Source organism: Choloepus didactylus, chromosome 8, assembly GCF_015220235.1.
Source record: "Choloepus didactylus isolate mChoDid1 chromosome 8, mChoDid1.pri, whole genome shotgun sequence".
NCBI classification, from domain to species: Eukaryota; Metazoa; Chordata; class Mammalia; order Pilosa; family Megalonychidae; genus Choloepus; species Choloepus didactylus.
In genome coordinates this window covers 84,492,907-84,507,394 of record NC_051314.1, presented here as the reverse complement: position 1 = coordinate 84,507,394, position 14,488 = coordinate 84,492,907, and the positions used below count along the sequence as shown (strand labels likewise).

Genomic DNA, 14,488 nt, shown 5'->3' with positions numbered 1-14,488 from the left:
CATCCATGTACCATCATCTAAAAGTATACTTAACATTTTACTATGTTTGCTTTATCATATATCAATCTATTAATTAACTGATGATTAATACCTTCTAATGTAGATAAGCTGAGCTGAATCAAAGTAAGACTCAGTAAGACCAACTGTCTGTAATGGCCAATAGTATATATGGGTGGATGTTAACCAATAGATTGTAATTGCAGCATGTATATTTTCTGTATGTGTTTATCAGAAGAGTGAATGTTGGCCAAATTATAATCCTATTGGATACCTGAGAATGCTGAGGTAATAGAAGTGACAAAAACCAAGACTTCCTCGTTCTCTATAGAAAGATATTCAGGAATTCTGGATCAAATAACCTCTTAAGTTTCTTATACTAGAGGTCTTTACTGTTTCTTTATATTCTATATTAAAATGAATTGAGGTGTAGTTGGCAATAATTATCCAATAAGATAACTAAAATTTTAAATAAATGAAAGAAAATAAAAATCTTGGAAATGAGGGAGCAAATAAATAATTCATGAAGAGCCTATATAAAAGTAAACATTTTGTAAATGGTAGCAGCTCTTCTGTATTGGGGATGCCGCCAAAAATTTCACATAAACTTCACTGGGTATCATCATTTCTATCTAACTTAAAAACCACGCCTTTTCTACAAATTTAACAAATAAATGGGAATGGACATACATAGATATAAGTAATATTTAATAAAAATAAATCATCCCAGATTAAAAAGTTTCTGTAAAAAAAAAGGAAAAAAAATTGTATGTCTCCTTTAAGGGGAAGTTTATTTTTTATAGCTTTTTAAAGATATTTCACATACCATAAAATCTACCCATTTAAAGTGAACATTTCATGATTTTTCATGTTCACAGAGTTGTGCAACATTAATCTTAGGACATTTTCAACCCCATAAATATTAGCAATCAGTCCCAATTCCCACCCTTTCTGCTGCCCACCTCACTCCAACCCAGGCAACCACTAATCTACTGTCCCTAGGTATTTACCTATTCTGAACATTTCACATAAGTGGAATCATATGGTCTTTTGTGGCTTGCTTCTTTCACTTAGCATAATGTTTTCAAGGTTCATCCATGCTGGAGCATATATCAGTATTTCATTCCTTTCTGTTGCTGGATGACACTCCATTGTATGGATATATACATTTTATTTATCTGTTCATCAGTTGATAGACATTTAAGTTGTTCCACTTTTTGGCTATCATGAGTAATGCTGCTACGAACATTCATGTCCAAGTTTTTGTGTGGCGTATGTTTTCATTTCTCTTAGGGATATACCTCGGAGTGGAATTGCTGGGTCATATGGTAACTCTATATTTAGCATTTTGAGGAACCACCAGACTGATTTCCAGAGTGACTGTATCATTTTACATTCCACTAGCAGTGTATGAAGGTTCCAATTTCTCTACATCCTTGTCAACACTTGTTACTGTCTCTTAATATAACCAACCTAATGGGTGTTAGGTGGTATCTTGTGATTTCAATATGCATTTTTCTGATGGCTGATGATGTTGAGTCTCTTTTCATGGCTTCTTGGCCATTTGTATATCTTCTTTGGAGAAATGTGTGTTCAGATCCTTTGGCCATTTTTTAATTGGGTTATTTTTCTTTTTGTTGAAAAGTAAGAGAGCTTTAGATGTTATAGATGCAAAACACTTGTCATATATGTAATTTGCAAATAATTTACCCCATTCTGTGAGCTTGCTTTTCACTTTTTTGATGGTTCCTTTGATGCACAAGGTTTAAATTTTGATAAAGTCTAATTTATTTTTTTTATTGCTGGTACTTTTAGTGTTCACATGTCCTTTTACACTTGAAAATTAGCAAAAGTATATTGTGTGTGCATGTGTGTTGTGAAACTAGGACCATCCTATCATGCTAGCATTGATAAAATTCAGGTTTAGGTTTTTTGAACAGGCATAATTCAGAAGATTTGAAAATAACGGTGAAAAGTAGGTCTTCCTACTTTTCCCAAGGCCACCGGCGTCACCCATTTGTAGGTCATTCAAGAGATCCCTGTGCATAGACAAGCACATGTATACAGATATATATATTTGCAGGCAATAACCAATATTATGCCTGTTAGGTAACTTGCTTTTTTCCTCTCCTTTTTTCCCTTTTTCTTTTTAAAATTTTTAATTTTGAAATACTTTAAAACTTACTACAAAAATAATACAAACCCTCCTGTCCTGATGGAAGTGTATTGTATCTGCATTGTCCAATATAGTAGCCACTAGTAACATATTACTGTTGAGTACATGAAATGTGCCTAGTAAGGAACTGAATTTTTTATTTGGCTCAATTTTTATTAATTAAAATTAGCCACATGGGGCTAATGGCTACTATATTGCACAGCATAGAATTGGAGTAAATGCAACCAGGTAAGTACACATGTTAAACAAGAAGAGGAAGATATGTTGCAAAAATGAAAATAGTTCTGTGTAATTACATATACTTGACACCCCATTTTGTAAAACACGTGTGCATCTATAAGGTACACATATTTTGATATCTGTTAATATATCAATCTGTGAGTATAGGAAAAGATTGGGAAGAATGTGCACCAAAAATAATGGTTACTTCAAATGGAGTGAGGGGAGTGGCCAGTGGAGTGAGGGATAAATAATCAGCTTTTACTTTGTATTTTATTTATATATTTATAGATATATGTCTATAAATATAAATATATATATATGAATATGTCTATTGCAGGGAAGGAGATTGAAACTAATTGCTAATATGACTTTAAAATAAATCTGCATCTGAAAAATTTTAATGATTCTTTATTTTAAAAGTCATATAAATTAAAGCATGTAACATTTGTATGTGGCAGTGGGGGAGGGATAATTAGAAACTTCAAAAAATATATATTCATTTAAAACACACACACATTCACGCAGAGTCACATGAAAAAGGGTATTTTGGCTTCTTGGTAGCCAAAGATAGAAGGAAAAAAAGTATCGTGTAATTTTAATCTGAAAAGAAGATACATAGCTATAGGTACTAGATTCTGAAGGGGATTTATTATGTGGGAATTGTGTAATGCTAAAAGGCCTTTTATTTATTTGAGTTTTATGGGTGTTTCATTTAAGGGCTGAGGGGAAAGCATTAACACAAGTATAATTCCATGAAAAATGTTTCTGGAGAGCTAAGTAATGTGATCTATTACAGTGGCTTTCTGGTGTTCTAACTATTAGTGATTTTCACTAGAGAAGTGAATGACTAGATTAAACTTCTTAAGTACTGCTTAAGTAAATACTTTAATAACATTTAACATATTTATTTAACAGTGGTTACCACTAGAAAGTGGAGCTAAGAAACAGTATAAAGAACACCTAATTTTTTCATTATATAACCTTTTATTCTCTTTGAAGTTTTTTTAGCATAGGCACATATTACCTATTCAAAAACATTTTTAAGATATGATCTTTTTAATGCTTTTTCTGAACAACAACTGCAAACTATGTTAACGTTTTCTCTTTTTTTTCTTTAAATATTAGCCACAGGTGCCCTCTGCTGATGCCTCAGAATTGCTGTGGCGACAATTAGCAGACAGCATGGAGTGCTACATGGATCCCAAAAATGTGCTGTTCCCCACCACCCCACTATCCTGGTTTATACTTACTTTTCTTTTTTTCCCAATTTTTTTAAAGCAGTTTTATTGAGATAAATTCATATACCCTACAATCCTTCTAAAGTGTAAAATCACTGTCTTCTAATATATTCTCACAGTTGTACATATATCACCACAATTAATTCTAGAACATTTTCACCCACAAGAGGGTTCACTGTGCTATCCAGTCCCATTTTCATAGTCTGGCTTTCCTTCTAGTGACATACACGACCCCAAACTTTCCGTTTTAACCAAAGTTGCACCACATATCATCACTTTAGTTATACTCAGTATACTGTGCACCCCTCACTGCCATTCATTTCCAATCATGTACAGTCAACCTTATTACATTTCCTACACAAATTAAGCATCTGTTCCCCATTCTCTGCCCTCAATTCTATTTTCTGGTGACCTATGTTCTAGACATTAACACCATGAGTTTGCTAATTATATTTAGTTCACATTAGTGAAGTTGTGCAATATTTGTCCTTCTGGGTTCATCCATATAGTCATGTATGTCATGACTTCATTACTTCTTACAGCTGCATAATAGTCCATTGTATGATACATATACCACATTTTGTTTATCTGGTCATCGATTGATGGACACCTGGGTTTTTCCATTTGGCAATTGTAAATAATGCTGCTATGGACATCAGTATGCAAATGACTGTTCACATCCCTGCTCTCAGTTCTGAGTATATGCCTAGAAGCAGGATTGCCAGATCATATGGCAGTTCTATACTTAGCTTCCTGAGGAACGGCCAAACTGTCTTCCACAGCAGCTGCACCATTCTACATTCCCACCAACAGTGTATAAGTGTTCTTATTTCTCCACATCCTCTCCTACACTTGCAGTTTTCTGTTTTTTAAATAATGGCCATTTTAGTAGGTATGAAATGGTATCTCACTGTAGTTTTGATTTAAATTTCCCTAATAACTAGCGATGTTGAACATCTCTTCATGTGCTGTTTAGCCACTGGTATATCCTCTTTGGAAAAATGTCTGTTCATGTTTTTTGCCCATTTTTTAATTGGGTGTCTTGTCTTCTTGTCATTGCGTTGTAGGATCTCATATATATTCTGGATAATAATCCCTTATCAGATATGTGGTTTCCAAATACTTTCTCCCACTAAGTAGGCTGCCTTTTCACCCTCTTGACAAAGTCCTTTGAAGCACAAAAGAATTCAGATTGGAGGAGTTCCAATTTATCTGTTTTTTTCTTTCATTCCTTGTGTAAGTGTATAAGGTCTAAGAAACCACCTCCAACCATAAGATCTTGAAGATGCTTTCCTACATTTTCTTTTGGGACTTTTATGGTTCTGGTTTCTATATTTAGGTCTTTAATCTACTTTGAGTTAATTTTTATGTAAGGCATAAGATAGGGGCCCTGTTTCATTTCTTTGGATATGAATATCCAGTTCTCCCAGCACCATTTGTTGAAGATACTGCTCTGTCCCAGTTGGGTAGATTTGGCAGCCTTGTTAAGAATTAGTTGACCTTGTACAGCTATATGATGGAATTGCGAACAGTTGATTATACACCGTGGATGATTGTGTGGTATGTGAATATATCTCAGTAAAACCGAACTTAAATAAAAGAATTGATTAAAAAAAAAAAATCAAGTGCAGCCTCTTCCTTATAATGTTGACACCCATTTTCAATATGAACAAGTTAGGATGTTCACTGCCTAGACACCCTTAAAGATCGAGAAAATGATTAAATGAGAGGAAGGGGGAGCAACAGACAAGAGGATTTAACAAAGGATTATGAATACTGAATCTTTATATAAGTATTTTTTTCAGATGCTAGGCTTTTAGAATAGCTAGAAGGAAATAATTGAAATGATGGAACTGTAACCCATGACATTCTTTGAAATTTGCTAACTACTTGTTAAATCATACTTTGGAAGTTATCACTTACGTATATATGTTAAGTTTCACAATTAAAAATGTATTAAAAGGGGGGAAAATCGGTTGACCATAGATGTGAGGGTCTGTTTCTCTTTCAACTCTCAACTCAATTCCTTTGGTGTGTATGTCTGTCTTTATGCCAATACCATGCTGTTTTTAATACTGCAGCTTTATAATATACTTTAAAGTCAGGAAGTGTGAGTCCTCCATTTTTCTTTTTCAAGATGTTTTTGGCTACTCAGGACCCTTTACCCTTCCAAATAAATTTGGTAATTGGCTTTTAACATTTTGCAAAGTAGGTTATTGGAATTTTGATTGGGATTGCATTGAGTCTGTAAATTTGTTTGGGTAGAATTAACATCCTAACAATATTTAGTCTTCCAATCCATGAACATGGAATGCCCTTCCATTTATTTAAGTCTTCTTTGATTTCTTTTAGCAATGCTTTATAGTTTTCTGAATACAGGTCCTTTACATCCTTGGTTAGGTTTATTCCTAAGTATTTGATTCTTTTAGTTGCTATTGTAAATGAAATTTTTTTCTCTGATTTCCTTCTCAGATTGCTCATTTCACAACTGATTTTTGCATGTTAATCTGATATCCCACCACTTTGTTCCATTCATTTATTAGTCCTAGTAGCTTTGTTGTAGATTTTTAGGGACTTCCTGTATGTAGGATGATGTCATCTGTAGTAGTGAAAGTTTTTTACTTCTTCTTCTCCAATTTGGATGCCTTTTATTTGTTTTTCTTGCCTAATTGCTCCAGCTAGAACTTCTAGTACAATGTAGAATAACAGTGGTGACAGTGGGTATCCTTGTCTTGTTCCCTGTCTCAGTGGGAAAGCTTTTAGTGTTTCACCATTGAGTATGATGATAGCTGTGGGTCTTTTTTTATGTGCTCTTTATCATGTTCAGAAAGTTTCTTTCTATTCCTCTCTTTCAAAGGGTTTTTATCAAGATGCAGGATTGTCACATGCCTTTTCCGATTAAATAAAGATGACCATGTGATTCTTCCCCTTTGATTTGTTACTGTGATATGTTCCATTGATTGATTTTTTGTGTGTTGAACCATCCTTGCACACCTGAGATAAAACCCGCTTGTTCATGGTGTATAATTCTTTTAATGTGCAGATGGATTCAATATGCAGGTATTTTGTTGAGGATTTTTACATCTGTATTTATTTGAGAGACTCATCTGCAATTTTCCTTTCTTGTAGTGTATTTATCTGGTTTTCAGTATTAGGGTGATGTTGGTTTCATAAAATGAGTTAGGTAGTGTTCCCTCTTCTTTAATTTTGGGGAAGAGTCTGAGCAAGATTGGTATTAATTCTTCTTGGAATGCTTGCTAGAATTACCTGTGAAACCATCTGGTCCTGGGCTTGTCTTTGTTGACAAGTTTTTAATGACTGTGATTCAATGTCTTTAGTTGTGACTGGTTTGTTGAGATCTTCTATTGGAATTCGTTTGGGTTTTCATGTATTCCTTGAAAATTTCCATTTCATATAGTTATCTAGCTTGTTGGTGTATAGTTGATAGTATCCTCTTATGATCTTTTTTATTTCTTTGGGGTCAGTAGTAATGTCCCCCCTCTCATTTGTGATTTTATTAGCATTTTTTCTTTTTTTTTTCTTTGCCAGTCTAGCTAAGGACTTGTCAGTTTTGTTGATCTTTGGTTTTGTTGATTCTCTCTATGGCTTTTTTGTTCTCAGTTTATTTCTGCTCTAATATTTATTTCTTTCTTTCTGCTTGCTTTAGGATTAGTTTGCTGTTCTTTTCCTAGTTCCTCTAACTCTTTCTTCCTTTTTAGGGTAGGTATTTAGGGGTATAAATTTCCCTTTCACCACTGCCTTTGCTGCTTCCCATAAGTTTTGATATGTTGGGTTCTCATTTTCATTCATCATGAGATATATACTGATTTCTCTTAAAATTTCTTCTTTGACCCACTGATTGTTTAACAGTGTTGTTTAACCTCTATCAGTTTGTGCATTTTCCAATCCTCCACCTGTTGTTGACTTCCAGCTCCATTCTATTATGATCAGAGAAAGTGTTTTGTATTACTTCAGTCTTTTAAAATTTATTAAGACCTGTTTTGTGACTTGTGACCCAACATGTGGTCTATCCTGGAGAATGATCCATGAGCACTTGAGAAGAATGTATATCCTGCTGTCTTGGGATACAGTGTTTTGAATATGCCTGTCACATCTAGTTGTTTTATCAAATTATTGGAGTTTTCTATTTCCTTATTGATCCTCTGTCTAGAAGATCTGTCTATTGATGTGAGTGGTACATTGAATTTTCCAACTATTTTAGATACGTCTGTTTTTCCCTTCTGTTTTGCTAGTGTTTGCCTCGTGTATTTTGGGGCACCCTGGTTAGGTACATAGTATATTGATGATTGTTATTTCTTCCTGGTGGATTACCTCTTTTATTAATATATAATGTCCTTTTTTGCGTCTATAAGATCTTTGCATTTAAAGTCTATTTTGTCCAATATTAATATAGCTAACCCAGCTTTTTTTTTTTTTTTTTTTTTTTTTTTTTTTGGATACTGTTTTTTGGAATATCTTCTCCAGCCTTTCATTTTCAACCTATTTGTATCCTTGGGTCTTAGGTGAATCTCTTGTAGACAACATATAGATGGATCAAACTTCTTTATCCTTTCTACCAGTCTATGTCTTTCGATCAGGGAGCTCAATCCATTAACGTTCAGTGTTATTTTTGTAAAGGCAGTACTTAACCATTTTATCCATTGGTTTTTATATGTCATATCTTATTTTTGTCTCTCTTTTTATCCTTTTATCCCTTACTAATAATCTTCATTTCTACTCTCCTCCAAGCCTCTTTCTTCTGTCCTGTCCTTTTCAGCCTGCAGGATTCCCTTTAGTATTTCTTGTAGGGTGGGTCTGTTGTTCACAGATTATCTCAGCTTCTGCTTATCTGTGAATACTGTAAGCTCTCCCTTATTTGTGAAGGACAGTTTTGCCAGATAGAGATTTGGCTGGCAATTTTTGTCTTTCAGTGTCTCATATATATCATACCACTGCCTTCTCATCTCCATGGTTTCTGATGAGAAATCAGTGCTTAGTCTTTTCGGGTATCCCTTATATGTTATGAATTGCTTTTCTTTTGCTGCTCTCAGAATTCTGTTTATCTTTGGCAGTTGACATTCTGATTAGTATGTGTCTTCAAGTAGGTCTATTCAGATTTATTCAGTTTTGAGTACATTGAGTTTCTTGGACCTGGATATCAATGCCTTTCTTAAAGAGTTGGGAGTTTTTGGCCATTATATCCTCAAATATTCATCTTCTGCCCCTTTTTCCTTGTCTTCTCCTTCTGGGACACCCATGATGCAAATGTTCATGCACTTCATGTTGTCAATCACTTCCCAGAGCCCTGCTCAGTTTTTCCCATTCTTTTCTCTATCCATTCCTTTGTTCAAATTTGGATGCTCTGTCTTCTAGCTCACTGATCCTTTCTTCTGCCTCTTCAAATCTGCTGTTGTGTGCTTCTAGTGTATTTTTAATTTCATCTGTTGTAGCTTTCATTCCCATAAGATCTGTTGTTTTTCTTTCATGCTTTCAAATTTCTCTTTATGCTCACCCAGTGTCTCCTTAATATCTTTTATCTCTTTAGCCATCTCATTAAATTGGTTTAGGAGATTTGTTTAAACATCTTTGATTAGTGTTCCAGATTATCTCCTCTGACTTTTAATTTGTTCTTTGGGCCATATCTTGCTGTTTCTTAATAGGTCTTACTATTTTCTGCTGATGTCTGGGCATTGTATTATCTGAGTTTGTTTACTCTGAAGGTCAGATTCTCTGTCTTGTGAAAGTTTTTGTTGTTGATTGGCTGTGTTATTGTTCTTCTTTGACACTTGGTTCATCAGTATTACCCAACCAAGGCTGAGCCAGGGACCCAGGTGGCACACACCAGCTCCACAGGGCCCCAGGGAGAAGATTAGGTATAGATGCCTAAAACCCTTTGATTCTGCTTCCCAGGGGTGTACTTTCCTGGCCTGCCCTGCATAGGGCACACGTCAGCTAAAAGCCTTTTAGATGTCTTCCCAGAGGTGCTCTTTCCTCATCTGCCTGCAGGTGGCACTCTTCAGCAACCTTTCCCCTCAGCCCTCAGAAGGCTGAGAGGCTCCCTTGGACTCCAGACAATGGCATAGCTGTGCCGGGTGGGGTGGTTTAAACCACTGGTGGTCCCAGCATTGCAAATTTGCCAGCCTTGTTTTGTGAGAGTGGACCTCCACTGCCCTTTCCATCTGGAGCTGCCTACCAGCCAGAGACCCTCCAGCTTTCTGCCCTGAGAGTGGGGCAGGACACCAGGAGCTGGGACTGAGGGGGGTTACTCAAGTTCTCTCACTGCAGCTTTTCTATCTCTTCATCCTGTGCTTTCCTAGGTATTGTAGCACACTTCCTCCAACCTCCAGAACCCCAGATCTGTTGTGGACAGTTTCTGCCTGAACCCTACTTGTTTTTCTAGGAGAGAAGTGAGCCTAGCTGCTCCCTAATCAGCCATCTTGGATCCATCCCCAAACTGTGCTATTTTTAAGATTAAATTTAAGATAGTGCATCTGAACCAAAAAAATTTTATAAGGAAATGTTATGTAATTTTTTTATGTATATAGTTTACCCAAAGTAGTCAACAGTTATCAGGTAGAAATGTATTAATACAGTGGTGTATTGTATAGCCTTACAATAGCTATTTTCTCTCTTTGGTTAAAGTTGCCATTGCCCCAAATGGAGCCTTACAGCTGGCCAGTCCAGGCACAGATGGAGTACAGGGACTTCAGACATTAACCATGACAAATTCAGGCAGTTCTCAGCAAGGTACAACAACAATTCTCCAGTATGCACAGACCTCTGATGGACAGCAAATACTTGTGCCCAGCAATCAGGTGGTGGTACAGAGTAAGTATCCTTACGTGTCCATAGAAAGTGTTCCAAGGTACTTTCAGAGACACTTATTAATTAACTCACTCTCTGAACATACAGCTGCATCAGGAGATATGCAGACATATCAGATCCGTACCACACCGACTGCTTCTTCGTTGCCACAAACTGTGGTAATGACATCGCCTGTGAATCTTACATCTCAGACAACTAAGACAGATGACCCCCAACTGAAAAGAGAAATAAGGTTAATGAAAAACAGGTAAGTAGTAAAATATACTACCAGAATGAATAATGTTTTTGCAAATCTCAAAATATAAGCAGATGTTAATTCAAATTGTATATTAGTATATTAATTGGCAAAAAGTAAATAGTGATTATACTGACTTGGGCATATAAGTAAAAGAGTACCTCACATATGTTACTGATGGAAATATGAAGTTTTACAGTACACATTCTTTGACCCAACAGTTACACTCCTGCATGGCAAAAGTTACTGTAAACAAACTTAAAATAAGCCATATAACTGGAAAAAAATACTTGCAATGTATGTAAAGAAAAAGAATTACAGGATATATGTAAGGGAAGGAAAAATACAGATAATAAACATTGAAGTATACCAAACTTTGTGTATAATCAGGGAAATGTAAATAAAAATGAGGAGGTATTAAATTGACAAAAAGTTTTAAAATTTCATAACATCAAGTTTAGAGAAGATGAAGAGAAGCAGTTACTCTTTTGTAATGCTGATGAGAGTGTAAATTGATACAGGTACTTTGGAGGGCAATTTGGCTGTATCTCTTGATTATATACCCTGAGATCCAGCAATTTTATTTTTTGGCACTTGCCTTGGGAAGAAATACTAACATGTGAAGAGGGACATGTAAAGGATATTCATCAGAGCATTATGTAGTAGTGAAAAGTTGGAAGTCACTTAAAGTCTTTCAGTGAGGGAAGAGTTAAACTGTGGTATATTCGCATTATAGGTACTATGCAGTGGTTTCAAAAATAAAGAATAAGATCTGTTTACTGACAGAAACACTGTTAAAACAGTATGTATGAAAAGTTGCAGATAATTATCAACAGTACATAGTGTAAGTAAAAAAAACTAAAAAATACTTCCTATTCCTGTATATATATATTACTTGTAAGTGATATTATAGAAATGTTCTAAGAGGACACACATGGAACTGATTATTTAATTACTGTTTGTAATTAAAACTGTAAAAAAATTTAATTTAAAGAAGCTATGTGCCGAAACTTAACAAGGGGACCCATAAATTTTACTCCATGGTATTTATCCCAGAGAATTGAAATACATGTCTACAAAAAAAACTAGCACAAAAACATGCATAGCAGCTAAAACTAAAAACAGGCAAGCGAATGGGTAAACAGGTTGTGGTTGTATTTATACAACAGAAAACACTCAACAGTATAAAGGAACACACTAACCAGACAGCACATGAATGAACCTCAAAAAAAAAAAAAAAAAAAGGCTGACTAACAAGAGCCCAGCCACAAGAGTACATACTGTTTGACTCTGTTTTATGAAGTTCTAGAATAGGAAAAACTAAACTATGGTGATAAAAATCAGAATAATATTTGCTTGGGTTGGGGATTGACCAGGAAGGGGCATGAAGGACCTTTCAGCGGCAATGAAAATGTTTTGTATCTCGATAGTGGTGTAGGTTATACAGGTGTATGCATTTGCCAAAGCTGGTTGAGCTCGGTACTTAAGATCTGTGTTTTTCACTGTCTGTAGATTATATCTGATTTTTTTGAATGAGGGGAAAAAAGATGACCAGGGAAAATTACTGAAGCGTATTTACTATTTAAAGAATGTGAAGTGTTTTTTTCACATTGTTGTGGTTTTTGCTTAACTTATATTTAGAGAGGCTGCTCGAGAATGTCGGAGAAAGAAGAAAGAATATGTGAAATGCCTGGAAAATCGAGTTGCAGTCCTGGAAAATCAAAATAAAACTTTAATAGAAGAGTTAAAAACTTTGAAGGATCTTTATTCCCATAAAACTGTTTGATTCTTAGGAAAGAAATATTTTTTTGGACTTGCCTAAAAGTTAGATGGATTTCTTTTCTTTTTAATGGAGTTTTATAAATTAAAAGGTAAATGAAGCTTTTTATTTAGGTTTTTGCAACTCAAAGTTGAATATCTCATGCAAGAGATCTGGTGACAGAGGACAAAGTGGGAAATGACCTCGAGGAAGCTACTGGCACAACTGGAAGCTTTAAAACTTATATCGAGAGACAGGAAGTGAACTTTTAACAATTTGAATTTTCTAAATAACAGTAGTTGTCAGTAACCCAAAAATGGCAAATAAAATGAAAATTTGGTAAAATGAATTTTTTAATATATCAATTTAGGTTTGTATTTCTTACTGTTTCCTGAAATTTATCTTTTTCAATTATGTGTGTATGCGTGTGCGTGTATTCTTATTTCTGCCAATAGATTCTAAATTACAAGTGTAAAGGAAAAACTAATACATAACTAAATATATAAATTATGTATCCTGATTATATACACTTGTTCTATTGACATGTCTTTTAAGTGGGATTTTAAAAGTTTGTTTATTGGATTTTAAAGGGGTTTTGAGAATGAATTATTTTTGAAGCCTTGTCCTAAAAGGCATCTAAGGTACATGAATGGAGTTGTGGTGACTTTCTAACATTTTATTAGAATGGAAGAGAACTATTTAAAAGTTTGACACTTTTAACTACTTAAAAGTTTGACACTTTTAAATCGTTTGTTTTTGGTTACTCTGGGAATGGTGATTTTCTACAAATATATAATAAATTGTGTTTTGATCATATGTTCTATAAGCAGTTGAATGTACATTACTTACTCTGTTTTGCTTCAATAGAATGGAGTGTTTACAGGCCCTTAAAATGATATTAGAGGGTTTTTTAAACCCTCGACAGATGCTTACCAAAGTTTTTCCAAGAGGATTTTATAATCAATTTAATGTAGGGTTTATCAAATTCTAAAATAGTATAGTTATTAAGGCAATTTTATGTTAGAGACTATTTTGTAATGTAGTGAATGGTACCTTTATAAGAAAAGTGACTGCCAATATATTTTTATAGCTAATCTTTATAAATTCTAATGTTGGATTTTTAATGATTATTTAAAATGTTTATATAGTTTGTTTAGTAAAAAAATATTTTACATCTCAAAGTATCATTTTTATATTATGGGAAGTAAAGTTTTCAGATTGGCTAATATTTGAATTGTGGGTTTTATATTCAGTTTAAAGTTCAACACCAGTATTTAACTTCTGTATTCCAATTTGTATACATTTTGAAACTGTACTGCAAAACAGTTGTGCACTTCTTATGCAATATGTATTATATTGTCTTCTATAAATTAAAGGACGTTTGATACAATTAAGTTTGCTGAATGTAAAATACAATGATTGATAAATGAATGCTGATAGCCATTCTGTTGATTATACTAACTGTTGTGCCTTTTTAGTTTTAAAATGAATATAAATTTACAGTTCTGGTCTACACAGCCTATTTTTAAAATGGATATGTTATATATTTTGATTCAGTCAGAACATTTTTTGTTCTGCAAGTGTTGAGGACATATTAAGGTTTCTGTTATGTAGAAATCTTAACCCAACTGATGAATTTGTGATTGATCACCTGAATAATTACCTTAAAGAAGCTTTTCTTGATGAAAGTTTTCATGATAAAGGGATGTTTTAAAATGAGACTGTTGGCTTGGCAGCAGTTTATGAAGAGAAAAAGAAGTTTGACCACCAGTGGGATTATTTGTATCACTTATTATCCTGTGTAAAGTCAAAGTCTCAAACTTGTGGCTCATTAGGCCTGAAGAATGTGAGGAGGCAAGGGTCACTGGGTTATGTCAAAAGAGTGTTTTAAGAGATAATGTATTGGGCAGATGTTATGCAGGGCTGCTTCAGAGGTAGTCTAGTTCTTAGTGCCTTAATAGCTGGATGCCCATAAACATTTGCAAACTCCACACTGACTTCTAGCATAGGGCCTTGCTAGCTAGGCCGTGCTACTT

The 14,488-nt window shown here is 34.4% G+C and overlaps 1 protein-coding gene across 5 annotated transcripts in view; it reads left to right on the top strand.

Moving 5' to 3' along the window:
* The window catches only part of ATF1 (activating transcription factor 1), a 108,957-nt gene extending 94,786 nt beyond the window's left edge, over positions 1–14,171 (top strand). For 4 of the 5 annotated variants that reach the window (XM_037846106.1, XM_037846103.1, XM_037846104.1 and 1 more), the window contains 3 exons: positions 10,276–10,461; positions 10,546–10,705; positions 12,335–14,171. In XM_037846106.1, the coding sequence (XP_037702034.1) occupies positions 10,276–10,461; positions 10,546–10,705; positions 12,335–12,479 (491 nt within the window). In that variant the 3' untranslated portion in view covers positions 12,480–14,171. Of the gene's footprint in view, positions 1–3,515; positions 3,634–10,275; positions 10,462–10,545; positions 10,706–12,334 lie in introns of those variants that run through there. The other variant, XM_037846108.1, reaches the window with a different exon arrangement.
* The last annotated feature ends 317 nt before the right edge of the window (positions 14,172–14,488 follow it).